The following is a 12,194-nucleotide window of genomic DNA, read 5'->3' as shown; positions in this document are numbered from 1 at the left end:
AGCTACCAGTTTGCAATATATACTTACAAATAAACTGTTAGAACTGAAGAAAATAAGGAAGAGGGTATAAAATCAGAAATAAGATGGTACATGCTGCCCCACTTGCTATTTGTCATCTATATGGATCATTTTACAAAGAAAGTGGATATTAAACTGGATATGAAAATTGGAAATATTCATTTCAGCTCCTTAATTTAAATTTTAAGCTCCTAAATAAATACTGTATTTTTCCATGTATAAGACGATGCTTTTTTCTAAAATGTTTATACCAAGAATTGGTGATCTTATTCAGAGGAGGTAACCGGTTGAGAGACCCGTGATTGCTGTGGTGAAACTGCCAGCGCCTTGTCTCCATGAACAGGCTTCCGCCAATCACTAGCCTTTGTTAACTCTGTCAGTTGACATCATTAATGGCTGATTCTGACTAAACCAAACGGAACTCTGAAAGCATTCATACATCTGCAACTCGTTGGCAGGATAAGTTAATGCATTAACAATATTTTGAGCACTAGCCCATAAAAATGTCAGAAAATAAAATAAACAATTGTCATATTCTTCAAAATTCAAGTTGTCATCAATTATGCAAAAGAACATGGAAATAAAGCTTCAGAGAGACAGTTTGGACCTCCTCCCATTGAGTGTATGATTAGTCAGTGAAGAAAACAAAAAGGACAAACTACAGATGCGAAAAAAAGAAGAGAGCCTTAAGAGGGAAATCGAGCAAAATGGCCAATCTTGGAGCAGAGGCTTAAGACTTCGATTATGGAGCAGCGCCAGAGTTGGATATGTGTTTGTCAACTTAAATGCATCTTAGTATGTATCTTAAAAATATTACCTAATTACTAAATATACTTTGAATATTTAAAAAAATATGAAATGTGTTCTGTTTTATGTTTAAAATATTGATTTCTTAATTTTGGGTTCGGAAAAAGTAGGGTTTTTATTATTATTATTTGACACCACCAGGGAGGCCAAAGACTCGTTGAGGGAGGATACATACTTTACAACTCTGTCTCCACCACTCATTCCACCAACTACAACTAACTGCAACAACACCAATGCCATCTACCATCCACCACAACTAGTATTTCCACAATCACAAACATCCATGCCCACGCTTGGATTCGAATCCACAGCATTTTGGCTGGAGAGCGGATATGCTAACAACTCAGCCATGGGAAAAAACTGTAGATGTTTCAGGACTAACTAAATTGAATAACTGCTGCGACAAATTTGATACAGAAATCAACAATAAATAAAAAGATAAACTATGAAAATCGGCAGTATAGTGAAAAACAATTTCATTCTCAATGAAGGAACTATAGAACAAATAAAATAATTCGCCTACTAATTTAGGCACAATTTTCAGTGAAGATAGCAAATAATATTTGGAAATAAAATTTGGAATAGAATAGAAAGATATTTGGAAATAGAAGCTGGTATGGTGGGAACCAGCTGATAAATTCATATGGAATGAAAGAGAGATGAGCCAAAATATTAAACTAAGAAGTATATATGATAATGTTCAAACCAATTTTATGTTATGGATCATAGCTGATTTAGAAATAAAGCATTTTTGATTATATTAGCAGTTCAAAAATAAACTTGAGGAATGAATAGATGGTATCAATGGTAGAATCTTATTTAAAACAAATCCTAGAAAGAACTTGGCAGTATTATCATTTATGAATATGTGCACAGAGCTGTTATTAATAGTGCTGATCATATAAATAGAATGGAGGAAGGAAGGCTAGAAAAACAGGTGTTCGGTGCTATTGATGACGGGCAAAAGACCCAGAGGATGACCAAGATCTAGATGGAGTGCTGTAGAGTGCATTAAAAGTTGCAGAAATGTTAGATGTGACATCCTGACAACACCAATTTGGCCTGAATTCAGTGTAAGTAAGTTTCTCTTTGAGTCTTTCTCTCAGGAATACTTGTATAAAATTTTATCTGGAACTCTCAGTAAGGAAAATTTCTATGTAATTCTCACATTCAGTTTTATTTCCATTTTTACAGTTGAGTACTCTGAGAGCTCTACTTCAATTACATAATTCCCATAATTCAACTTGCTGATCTGAATTATACAATGCAGTCACTATAAAACTCGAGCCTCTGTATTTTTAAGCATTTCAATAACTGCCACAACTCGCTTCAAATCCAACTTCAAGCTGGCAATGCTGAGGTGTCATTTCTTACATCTCTTAAGCTCCGACCACAATTTGAAGTCCAACGGATTCAGGTAGACTTCCAGACAGCCAGTCAGGTGGTGATATGTGGTCAGTCACATTTGCCTCCTACCACTGTTGTGTGGTCCCTGCCTTGTGTGCAGTGGCTAAGACCTTTTGGAAGATGCACTGCTTACCATGAAACAAGGTGTTCTTCAGGGGCTGTACCACAGGTTCCAGCATAATATCTTTGATATACTTTGGCAGAGGTTTTGACTCCTTTCTTGTAGAAATGCAACTTGGATACCCCCTTCCTCCAGGGCCATCACTGATGCAGGGTGATCTCTCTGAATCCTAGGTGCTATGGCATATGCTGTGCAACCATCTGGGGGCATATACCCGATCATTTTGGTGGTTAAATGCTTCGATAGTGAAAATCTTATCTGTGAAGAGGATATCTCCGTTCGTAGTTTGCTTATTGCCAGAGAAGTGCCTTTTGATTTTATTACCCTCTGCCACATAAGTTCTGGTGTTGGGAAGTGATCAGTAGAATGATAGACTCTCACCCCCCCTCAGATCATCAGTTAGTACACGTGATATCGTTCTCTGTGAAACGTTCATCTCTTGCAACATAACTTACTGCGTTCTCACAGGATTACAGCGGAAGCTTGCCTATACAGCCTTCAGAAGCTGTTGCATCCTAACCAGTGTGGTCGACTTGTTCCTTTGGTCAGATGCGTCTTCTGTATCATTATAATAGTTAAGTCTGAAACACAAACACCCTACTGATCATTCCAACCTTGTAAGTACTATTACAGCTACACAGCTCTCATAATCTCCCCCACTGCATGTTTACCTGTACAGCTACACAATATCTTTCTTTCTCCCCTCCTGCTAAACATGTGCAGTAATGGAACTAGGCTCGTGCAATTCTGTGGGCAGCACGGTGGTGTACTGAAGTTGTAACAGTTTATAAGACACTGTGTATATATATCAAGTATATATAATAGATTCTTCTCCATAGTGCAATTGGAAGAACAACGGAACATTGCATCCTTCAATTAGAAAAGACCTGCATTCAATTTGCATGATGAGAGGAATCTTTATATGGACTTTTTTCAATCCAAGGTGAGTTAGCCAATCTCATACATAGGTAAAAAAAAGTTTCCTTAACTTTTTTTTCCTCCCAGAAACTTGGGATTTTTCATTTCACATACATACAAATCAGCCATGAGAATACATGCAGTTTACAGACAAAAAATATATTTGGTAGTGGTGGTGGGCAGTAGATGGCATTGATGATAGGAGTGTTGTTGTATTGGAGAGTTTAGTAGTGAAGATGTGTGTAGTGAGGTAGAGTGCCCTTATGCAATGAGCCCTTGGACTCCTTTGAGGCATCACATGATAATAATATATTGGTTCTTCATACTTTGTTTCTGTGTACATAACACAAGTTTAAAAGAATAATAAGCATATTGCTATTATTATTATTTTTTTTTGTTTCTTTCAGCGAGGAGTAGAAAGGCTACATGATGATAGTGGCAATATAGATCTTAGAAGGTAAGGAAAACTTCTGAACATATTCCTTTCCAAATTATTTATTAATTAAATGTGGTCATGTTAGTCAAATCATTGTGCATAATTCTTTTCCTGATGACATTAGTCTAATCAAGTAACATTTTGCAATGATAAATTGCAAACAAATGCACTTTTATTTTGATTAACTGATTGAAGCATTCTGTACGTTAAACTTCACATTTGAGATTGCTAAGATTTTTCACAAAAATCCCAACTTAACATCATCAGAGATAGATTGGCATCATGAACATAAGAAGCATCAATGGAAAAGAAATATAACTATCAGAAGAGTGATGTGATAGGCATTACTGAAACAAAGAAGACAAAAACATGTTAGATTTTTCTGAGCAACAAAAAAGGTGCTATATTCAAAATCCCATGTTGGTGTCACTAATTAGATAGTAAGCCTCAAGGTGTTGAAGTTGAGTGTTGATAACCTTCTACATCACTTTAGACAAAAATTGATGTGAGAGCAATAGGCCAATAGCTTGAACGTAAAAGTCATCATCAAATTCCTTACATGTACCCTCAAAGGGTGTACTGGGTATGATAGTACTACATGAAAAACTTGCATCACCACTAACTTCGTATTGTAAAATCGTGTATAGAAGGATTTTTATTCAAAAATACCATATATACCGATTTTACTGGTAAACAAAATTCACTAAAAATACTTGTGGGTTAATAGAGAAATTTTCATATTTTTTAATTTGGAAATAATGTTTTTGTATATTACTGAATATTGTCACTTCAAAGGGTTTTGTGAAAGAACAGAAAAATAAGTGTAAGGTTATAGACATATGACTAAAGAAACATCTTAGTCACCGGTAATTCTAGACAGATTAAGGTATTAACTATTGACCTGGGACAACTGCAAGCCTGGAAGGTCAACATTGCAAGGGGATTTCCCACCTTAATGCAATGACCGAAAAAAAGGTGCAGAACAACATGATACCCAGGTGCAGAACAACATGATACCCAGGGGATTACTACATAGCAGAACCCAAGGCAAGATATAAAGGGAGTTTGCTATGGCGACGGGGGGATTTTTTTGTGGTTCCTCGGTCAGCGAGAAGTTTCAAGGTCACATAGGGTTCCGACCAGAAGTTACGGGTTCTAGAAGTTGATGAGGTCCCAGAGTCGAGAAGTACAATGATACGACGTACGTTACGGCAGCAGAGTTTTGATCACGTCTTGGGAAATGATTTCTAATCGCCATTGGAGACCTGTGTTCCAGATAGAAAATGCTGAGAAAGCGACGTGACTAAGATAAACGGTTTTAGAAGAAATTAGATGTTGAGTTTTCATGCCGTCAAGATCCAAATGTTCGCCGATATTAAGAGGAGATCTCACGAAATCCTGGAGATGATAACCAAGTGCAGTACTAAAGTCGGATGGTAATAGAAAGAAGTGATTTCAGGGATCATTCAGAAAAGACAAGACATCTGTTCAAAGTAAGATTTTTCCTTTGTTTATCTTGAAATAAGAAGATTGTGACGGTGATTTATTTAAGGGACTTGTTTTATAGTGATACTTGAGGACTTTAGGCCTTATGCTGATATCTGAAGTATTTTATATGTGAGAGAAGGTCTGGCTAAAATTTAAGGTGAAACATCGTGTATTTAATGTTATTGCTATTGCCTAAACCTGCAGAATGTTATGTAAAAATTGATCTGAGTATTACCAAGTTTAACGAGAGAAAATTATAGACATGTGGTCTTACTAGAATTGATTATGATAAGGAACTAAATTGTAAACGTAGTCATTAGTTGTGATTTGAAGCATAGAAGCTAATTTACTTAGTACTTAAAATTAACCCATTGTACATTTCATTGATGTTAAATAAATTGTTTTCTTGTTTAAATAACTTGCCTGATTTCTATTTCCAATGCACTATTCATAAATTCGAATCTGTGTGAGCCTTAAAGGCAGATATTGTCACGACTGCATAACAGAAAATTTAAGTTGCTAGATTTATTTAGAATTAAGAGAGAAAAGTTCCGTGTGGTTTACTGTGTGATATTTTTCGGAGGGAGATTCAACTCCCACCCACGAATTTGGCGACGCAGCTAGAAACTAAATAAATTTTCTCAATTCAGTTGAGAATAAACACCAGTGGGCCAGAGAAAGAGATTGGCTCTGGCCTGAGGCAATTTCTTTTGTTCTGTAAGTTTTGCAAACGTGAGCTTTATATTATTTGCAGCCATAAGTCAGAAGTATAGTAAAGGTTAAGAAGAAAGGTTTAAACAAGATAACTATAGTTTTTAGAAAGATGCAGAAGACAAGATATAATTGAAGAATTTGATAACATATTTAACAGTATCTACAATTTTCCTCCAAATTAGTTTGTTACTTGTCAAGACTCCAATATTATCAGATCTTATATTTCTGTCTTCTAAGGCACTTTGTACTGTATCAATCACCTATATTTTGGTCATCCTCTGGGTTGTTTTCCCGACCTGGCAGTGAACACTTGTTTTGCTAATCTTTCCTCACCCATTCTGTTTAAGTAACAACACCACCTGAGATTGGCTCTGCTAACACATTCCTGGATGCTAACAATGTCAAGTTCTTTCTTAACATCCTTGTTTTTAATATGATATTGCCACTGATGCCATCTGTTTATGCCCCTAATCTTTCTCAGCACTCTCATATCTGCAGCCTCTAGTCTTTTGTCAAGTGTTTTACTTCTGACCCAGCTCTCAGATTAGTAAGTTAAAATTGGTTTGAGCACTGTACCGTATACAGCTAATTTAGTGCTTTGACTAATTTCTCTCATATTCCATATAAATTTATTCAGTTGACTTCCTCCCATACCAACTTTGTTGATTCTATTGTCTATTTCCCTATTTAATTTACCATCTTCACTAAAAATTGTGCCTAAGTAGCTGAAATGTTTTACTTGTTCTATAGGTTCTCCATTCACAATGCAGTTGATATTTTCATTGTCTTTGCCATGTTATTGCTGACCTTCATACTAAATCTGTTACAACAGTTATTGAATTCAGGGAATCTTGCAGACTTGTACCAGATTTATTTAGAGGTATAACATCATCTACATAAAGTAAAGAACGAACTGAGATTAACATTTCCAATTTTGATATTAGGTTTAATACCACTTTTCTTCATAATGTGATCCATATAGATAATGAATAACAGGGGAGACAATGAACATCTTTGTCTGATACCAAATTTAACATTAAGCCATCTTCCTGTACTTCCTTCTATTCTAACTGCTGACTTACAACTCAAATAAAGACTAAGTATTGCTTGTTATAATGCTGCTCCATTGACACCATATAACTGTAATGTTTTCAATAGCTTCTCTCTTGGCACCTTGTCATATGCCTTTTGCAGGTCTACAAAACTTAAATACAGGTCTTTGTTATATTCCCACGATTTCTCAACTATTTGCCGTTAAGTGGAGATCTGATCCTTACAGCCTCTATTTGTCCTGAATCCAGCTTGTTCTTCACCAAGCTTCCCTTCCATAATCCTTCTCAACCTTTTCTCAAGTATACTTGCATAAAGCTTACCAGGAACACTCAGTAGGGATATACCTCTGTAATTCTCACATTTAGTTTTATTTCCCTTTTTTATCTACGGGTACCATGAGAGCTCTACTCCAATCATCTGGAATTCGTCCCTCTGTCGAGACCTTCTGAAGTATGCAGTGCAGCAACTGTAAGACTTTCATACTTCCACACTTGAGCATTTCTCGTCGAATATCATCTACTCACGTTGCCTTTCCACATTTCAGGCTTTTGATGGCTTTTTCTACTTCAAGTATGGATATGTATTCCTGTTTGCATGCCTGTTTATTTACCACTGCTTGTTTCATTTAGCATTTTTTTAAAAGAAACTACTCCATATATCAAGGATATTTTTTTTCTCCAGTTTTCCTGTTTCACCTTTATCATCTCTAATTCCTTTTACAGCACTCTTTCTTCCATTTCTGAGCTTTTTCAACGACCTCCAGTATTATCTTGCCACCTTCTTGATATTTATTTTCTGTGTTCTTATCAGTCTTCCCATGACTTTTGTTTAGCTTATTTTCCACAGTATTTAGCTTTCTTACATTTGTCTTATTCTCTAAGAGCACAAGCTGACTTATTTGCCACAAACATTTGATATGCTTTTTTCCTCTTCACTGCCTGTTTAACTTCCTGTGTCCATCATGGAGTTCTAATTTTTCTATCCTTGCAGACAGCCCCACATATGCCAATCTGGCTGAATCAGTCAATGTTTTCTTCAATAATGTTTGTGTATTTTAGTCTACAGTTCACATCTGAGAGCTGCTTCAACTTTTCCATTTAAAACTTTCTTACATATTCCTGTTTTCAATATAAAATTAAATTTTATCCTGTTTAAGACTAAATTGTGATCACTTCCAATTTCAGATGATCCTCTGTACAGTCTGGTCTTGTACCAGTGAGAAAACATCACTATCAACAATAACATTTGTCATTTATCATATCAACAATAACATAGTCAACGAGACTTTCCTTATTCCTTGCCTCTTCTCTCCATGTGAATTTATGCACATTTTTATATTGGAATATGATGTTAGTAATAACCAGTCCATATCCTGAGCAGAAATCCAACAGGTATTTGCCATTATTATTAGCTTTGCTCTTTTCTCCACATTTATATGTCAGACATATAAAAATATTTTTATATGTCTGACAATTTCCTACTATATTTAGATCCCCAACAAGGAACAACTTTTCCTTTCATCGTATCAGTTGCTTTCTTTAAAGCCTCAAAAAATTCTTCCACTTCTGCCTTAGTAGAACCTTCTTTGGGACCATAGGCACAAATTAGTCTCATTTTCCAGTTACCCCATTCTGATATTTGTCCACTTTACTCTACTTGATATCGCCTGCATTCAAGAACATTGGGCTCATATTTAATGTTGAATACTATGGCTACTTCTTTTCCTTGATTGCCATTGCGTGAATATAACATTTTGTATTTATTGCTCAGAAAGATCTCACTAGTTTTTGTCTTTTTGCTTTGGTCACACCTATTATGTCGATCTGGTACTTATCCAATTTCTCAGCTAGCTCCATTTCTTTGTCATTCAGGCTTCTTATGTTGATAGTATAGTACTGAGCTTGAACTGAGTTGGAGTGTGTTTCAGTGTTTCTCAGTGGGGAGGGATGCCTTGTTTAACCAGCCGACACCCGAAGTGACTTGAATTCTGTCATGTTTCAAAATTTTATATCATGGTTTATTTTATACCTTCATTTTATATTGTGATTTAAACCAAGAAGAATACAATTTGGTTGGCTAAATCCCAAATTGCCAGCCCATCCTCATTCGTTCAGTATTCAGGTAGATACGAAAAGGTGAGGCTTGGACATTTGGTCAGAAGGTAAAAGTTTATATTATTTTTGTGAACTGGTTGTATATGGACTTTCTTCTATGCTGTAGGGAGCCAGCCGAGTACAGTTTATTGAATAGATGATAAAGAACAGTGTTAATTCAGCAACACAATGGATGGAACTACATCAGGACTGACTGTCTTTGTGATATCTAAGTTATTCAAGATTCTTCTGATGTCTTTTAGGTTGTGAAGGGTCCTGGAAGCACGAGATGCATTGTGTGGTCAAAGAAGAGAATTTGCCATGGCCATCTGTGGAAAAGTTGGAAGAGAAGAATGAAGCTAAGATATCAGCCTTGTCTTTATGTTTAGGGTAAGACAGAGAAGGTAGCACAGATGGAATTAAGTTGTGCCCAACAGCTTTGGTAAGGAACCAGAAGGTGTGACTGCAAGTGACATAAGCAGCAATTTTTTTACATTTATCTTTGTTGAATTTAGACTTTGTCCTTTTAATGGTGGCTTAGCAAGTGTTGCAGGCAACTGTGTAGGCTATGAAGGAAGCTGGTGTTTTGGTCTCAAGCCACTTGTGGTAGGCTGTTTTGCTTTTCTTGGATAGTCCTGTACACTTCTTGGAGAACCATGGTTTGGATATGGAAAATTTGAACAGAGTGAGGAATGAAAGTTTCCATTCCAATATGAATCATTCCTGTTTCAAGATCAAAACAGGTATCTGGATCAGAGGAATGAAAACAGTATGACCATAGAAAGGAGGAGTAAAATTCACATAAGTCCTCCCACTTGTGCATCATCTCAGAGCACATGAAGTTGTGAATGGCTGAAGGAAGAATGTTCCACCAGAGATGAAACTTGGATGAAATTGTGATCTGAATTACCAAGAGAAGTAGTTAACTGAAGAGTACCAGGAAAAAGAACTAGTTAAGATGAGATCCAGAGTGTTAGGTGAGTGAAGTGGATTGTTAGGAATTCTGGTAGGGAGATGATTTGTTTTAAGTCATTACTTACAGCAGAAATCTCTGCCTGTCTTCCAGCTTGGTCATTGAAATTCTTAAAGGGAGTCAGTTTGAATTGGCTCCCTTTGAAATCGCTAAGAAAGATGACTACACTGTTTTAGAAACTTTGACTGAATGAAATCGAGCATCGAAGATAGAGGTTATAGAGGTCAGAATTGGGAGAATGGTAGAGGCAGCAGATGAATGAAGCAAATTGTGGCAAAGAAATTTTAAGCCAAAGGGTATAATTTGTGGATAGTTAAGATGAACTGGTTGATTTAGCAGAAATTTGAGGTTCAGTCAGAAACATAGCATAATCTTCAGTCATTTAAACTTGATGTTCTGTTTCTAACTGAACATTTTCTGTTGCTGTTTCATATCTCAAAAAAAAAGAAGACTTTTGTGAGATTTTTGAGTTTAGATTTTTTTTTTTAACTTTGGAAGGAGGTTTATTTTTTAGTTTAACAGCAGTGATACTACTTATTTAGGCTAGTTTAATGTTACAAAAGGTGAAGAGAAAAAGAGAAGGGAAACATGTAGTGGAAGAAAATACTCTTGCACGTGCCACTCATGTAGAGAGCATCCAGTCTCCAAACCACAATATGGACTTGACAGTTCCCCTTGCTTACCATCATGCAGCCTCTCTCCAGGCATGTAGTTGACAGCAAAATTATGCACCAATTGATCAGGAGGTCTCCTAAACATGTATTAGTTTCTGGTTCAGTTCTATACACTAAACTGCTAGTCAGTTGAATCAGTTTATATTGAATAAGAGTTTTCAAGCTAATTTGAAATTATGGATTTGAGAATTGGGTTAGAAAAAGTTGATCAGACTAGACTGCAGATTTCTAGAGAAAATTAATGAACAGATATGAAATATTAGGAAGGAACTTGATATTATTCACATTCAGGAATGTGAAAGCAGAGCTAATCTAGCCTTTTGTCATCTATCAAACATAATAGATGATGAAAAGTTAATAAAACAGGTAGTCAATAGTGTGAAAAAGGCTTAGAGGAAAACCTAAAAATTAGGTGTATTGATATAATTAGAAGGGTCCTAGAAGACTAAAATATAATATTTTACAGTATTGGGGCCCTGAATAGCTGAGACTTATAGAGTAAAATTGATACTCTTGTATCAATATCTATGTGGTACTGCTTAGTATCCTATGCACACATTGACAATACATATCAAGAATCTGATGTTTGTTAATTAAACATATCTGATGATTCGAAATGTCTAATTTCTCAATACTTTAATAGATTAAGAGAATAAATGAGTTTTCTTACATAATATTGTGGAGAACAAATCTATGCAAGTTATAAGTAAACAGAGAGAAAGAAACAGTTTGTTTATAACTGAGTTCTTTTGAGAGTTAAATTGCTTGGAAATAACCAAATCACATAAAACTCCAGTAAATGTATTACATTGTGTAAACACATAGTTTTACATTGTATTAGGGATTGCTTTTGTCTTTTCATGTGCATACAAACTGTCTTTAACTTTATCCTAGCAAAGTAGCTGGTAGGAAAGATTTATGATGGAATTAAATGGGGATTTACCTTATAATTGGATGAATCCAGTTTAATGTGATTTATTGAATCTTATCCAAAAGTTTGTTTTGATTGGACAAAAGATTTTTTTTTTTTTCTGTAAATAGTGTATTGATGAACATGCTGTGGTGAGATGGGTCTGAACTCTGAAATATCAACTAAAATTTAGTACTATTTTTTAATTTTCATTTAAAGTGGAAAATAAAAAAGACAGCCATGAAATACACAATTTTATTTTTTTGGCATTAATCATGATTAGATGATTACATAATTAAACATGAACATTCTCTTGTTCCTAATTCCTTTGTGTAGTAGATGAACTTGGTTATAATACAAAAATTAACACTGTTCATTAGAACAGTGTTAATTTTTGTCTGTTTGTGTATGCAACTATTGTATACTATTATAACTTATTTTACTTTAAAACCTTTAATTTTGACTGATAGCACTGTTAATCCAGCAGACCAGAATATCCCATTTTTTGTGTGTACCATGTGCTCTTATGTCATCCAGTTGTTTCCGAGTTTGGTAACCTTGTGAACATAGAATCTCTCATTT

General features: G+C 35.3%; 1 protein-coding gene across 4 annotated transcripts in view; it reads left to right on the top strand.

The window, feature by feature from the left end:
- The window catches only part of dgt6 (dim gamma-tubulin 6), a 248,962-nt gene that overhangs the window by 121,916 nt on the left and 114,852 nt on the right, over positions 1–12,194 (top strand). For all 4 annotated transcript variants that reach the window (XM_090406343.1, XM_090406342.1, XM_090406341.1 and 1 more), the window contains exon 9: positions 3,679–3,728. In XM_090406343.1, the coding sequence (XP_090262469.1) occupies positions 3,679–3,728 (50 nt within the window). The remainder of the gene's footprint in view (positions 1–3,678; positions 3,729–12,194) is intronic.

Source organism: Typopeltis vanoorti, chromosome 16 (assembly GCF_054136105.1).
Source record: "Typopeltis vanoorti isolate ZY-2024b chromosome 16, IOZ_Tvanoo_1.0, whole genome shotgun sequence".
Classification (NCBI taxonomy): domain Eukaryota; kingdom Metazoa; phylum Arthropoda; class Arachnida; order Uropygi; family Thelyphonidae; genus Typopeltis; species Typopeltis vanoorti.
The sequence above is the reverse complement of the archived record's forward strand: the minus strand, read 5'-3'. Positions and strand labels throughout refer to the sequence as shown.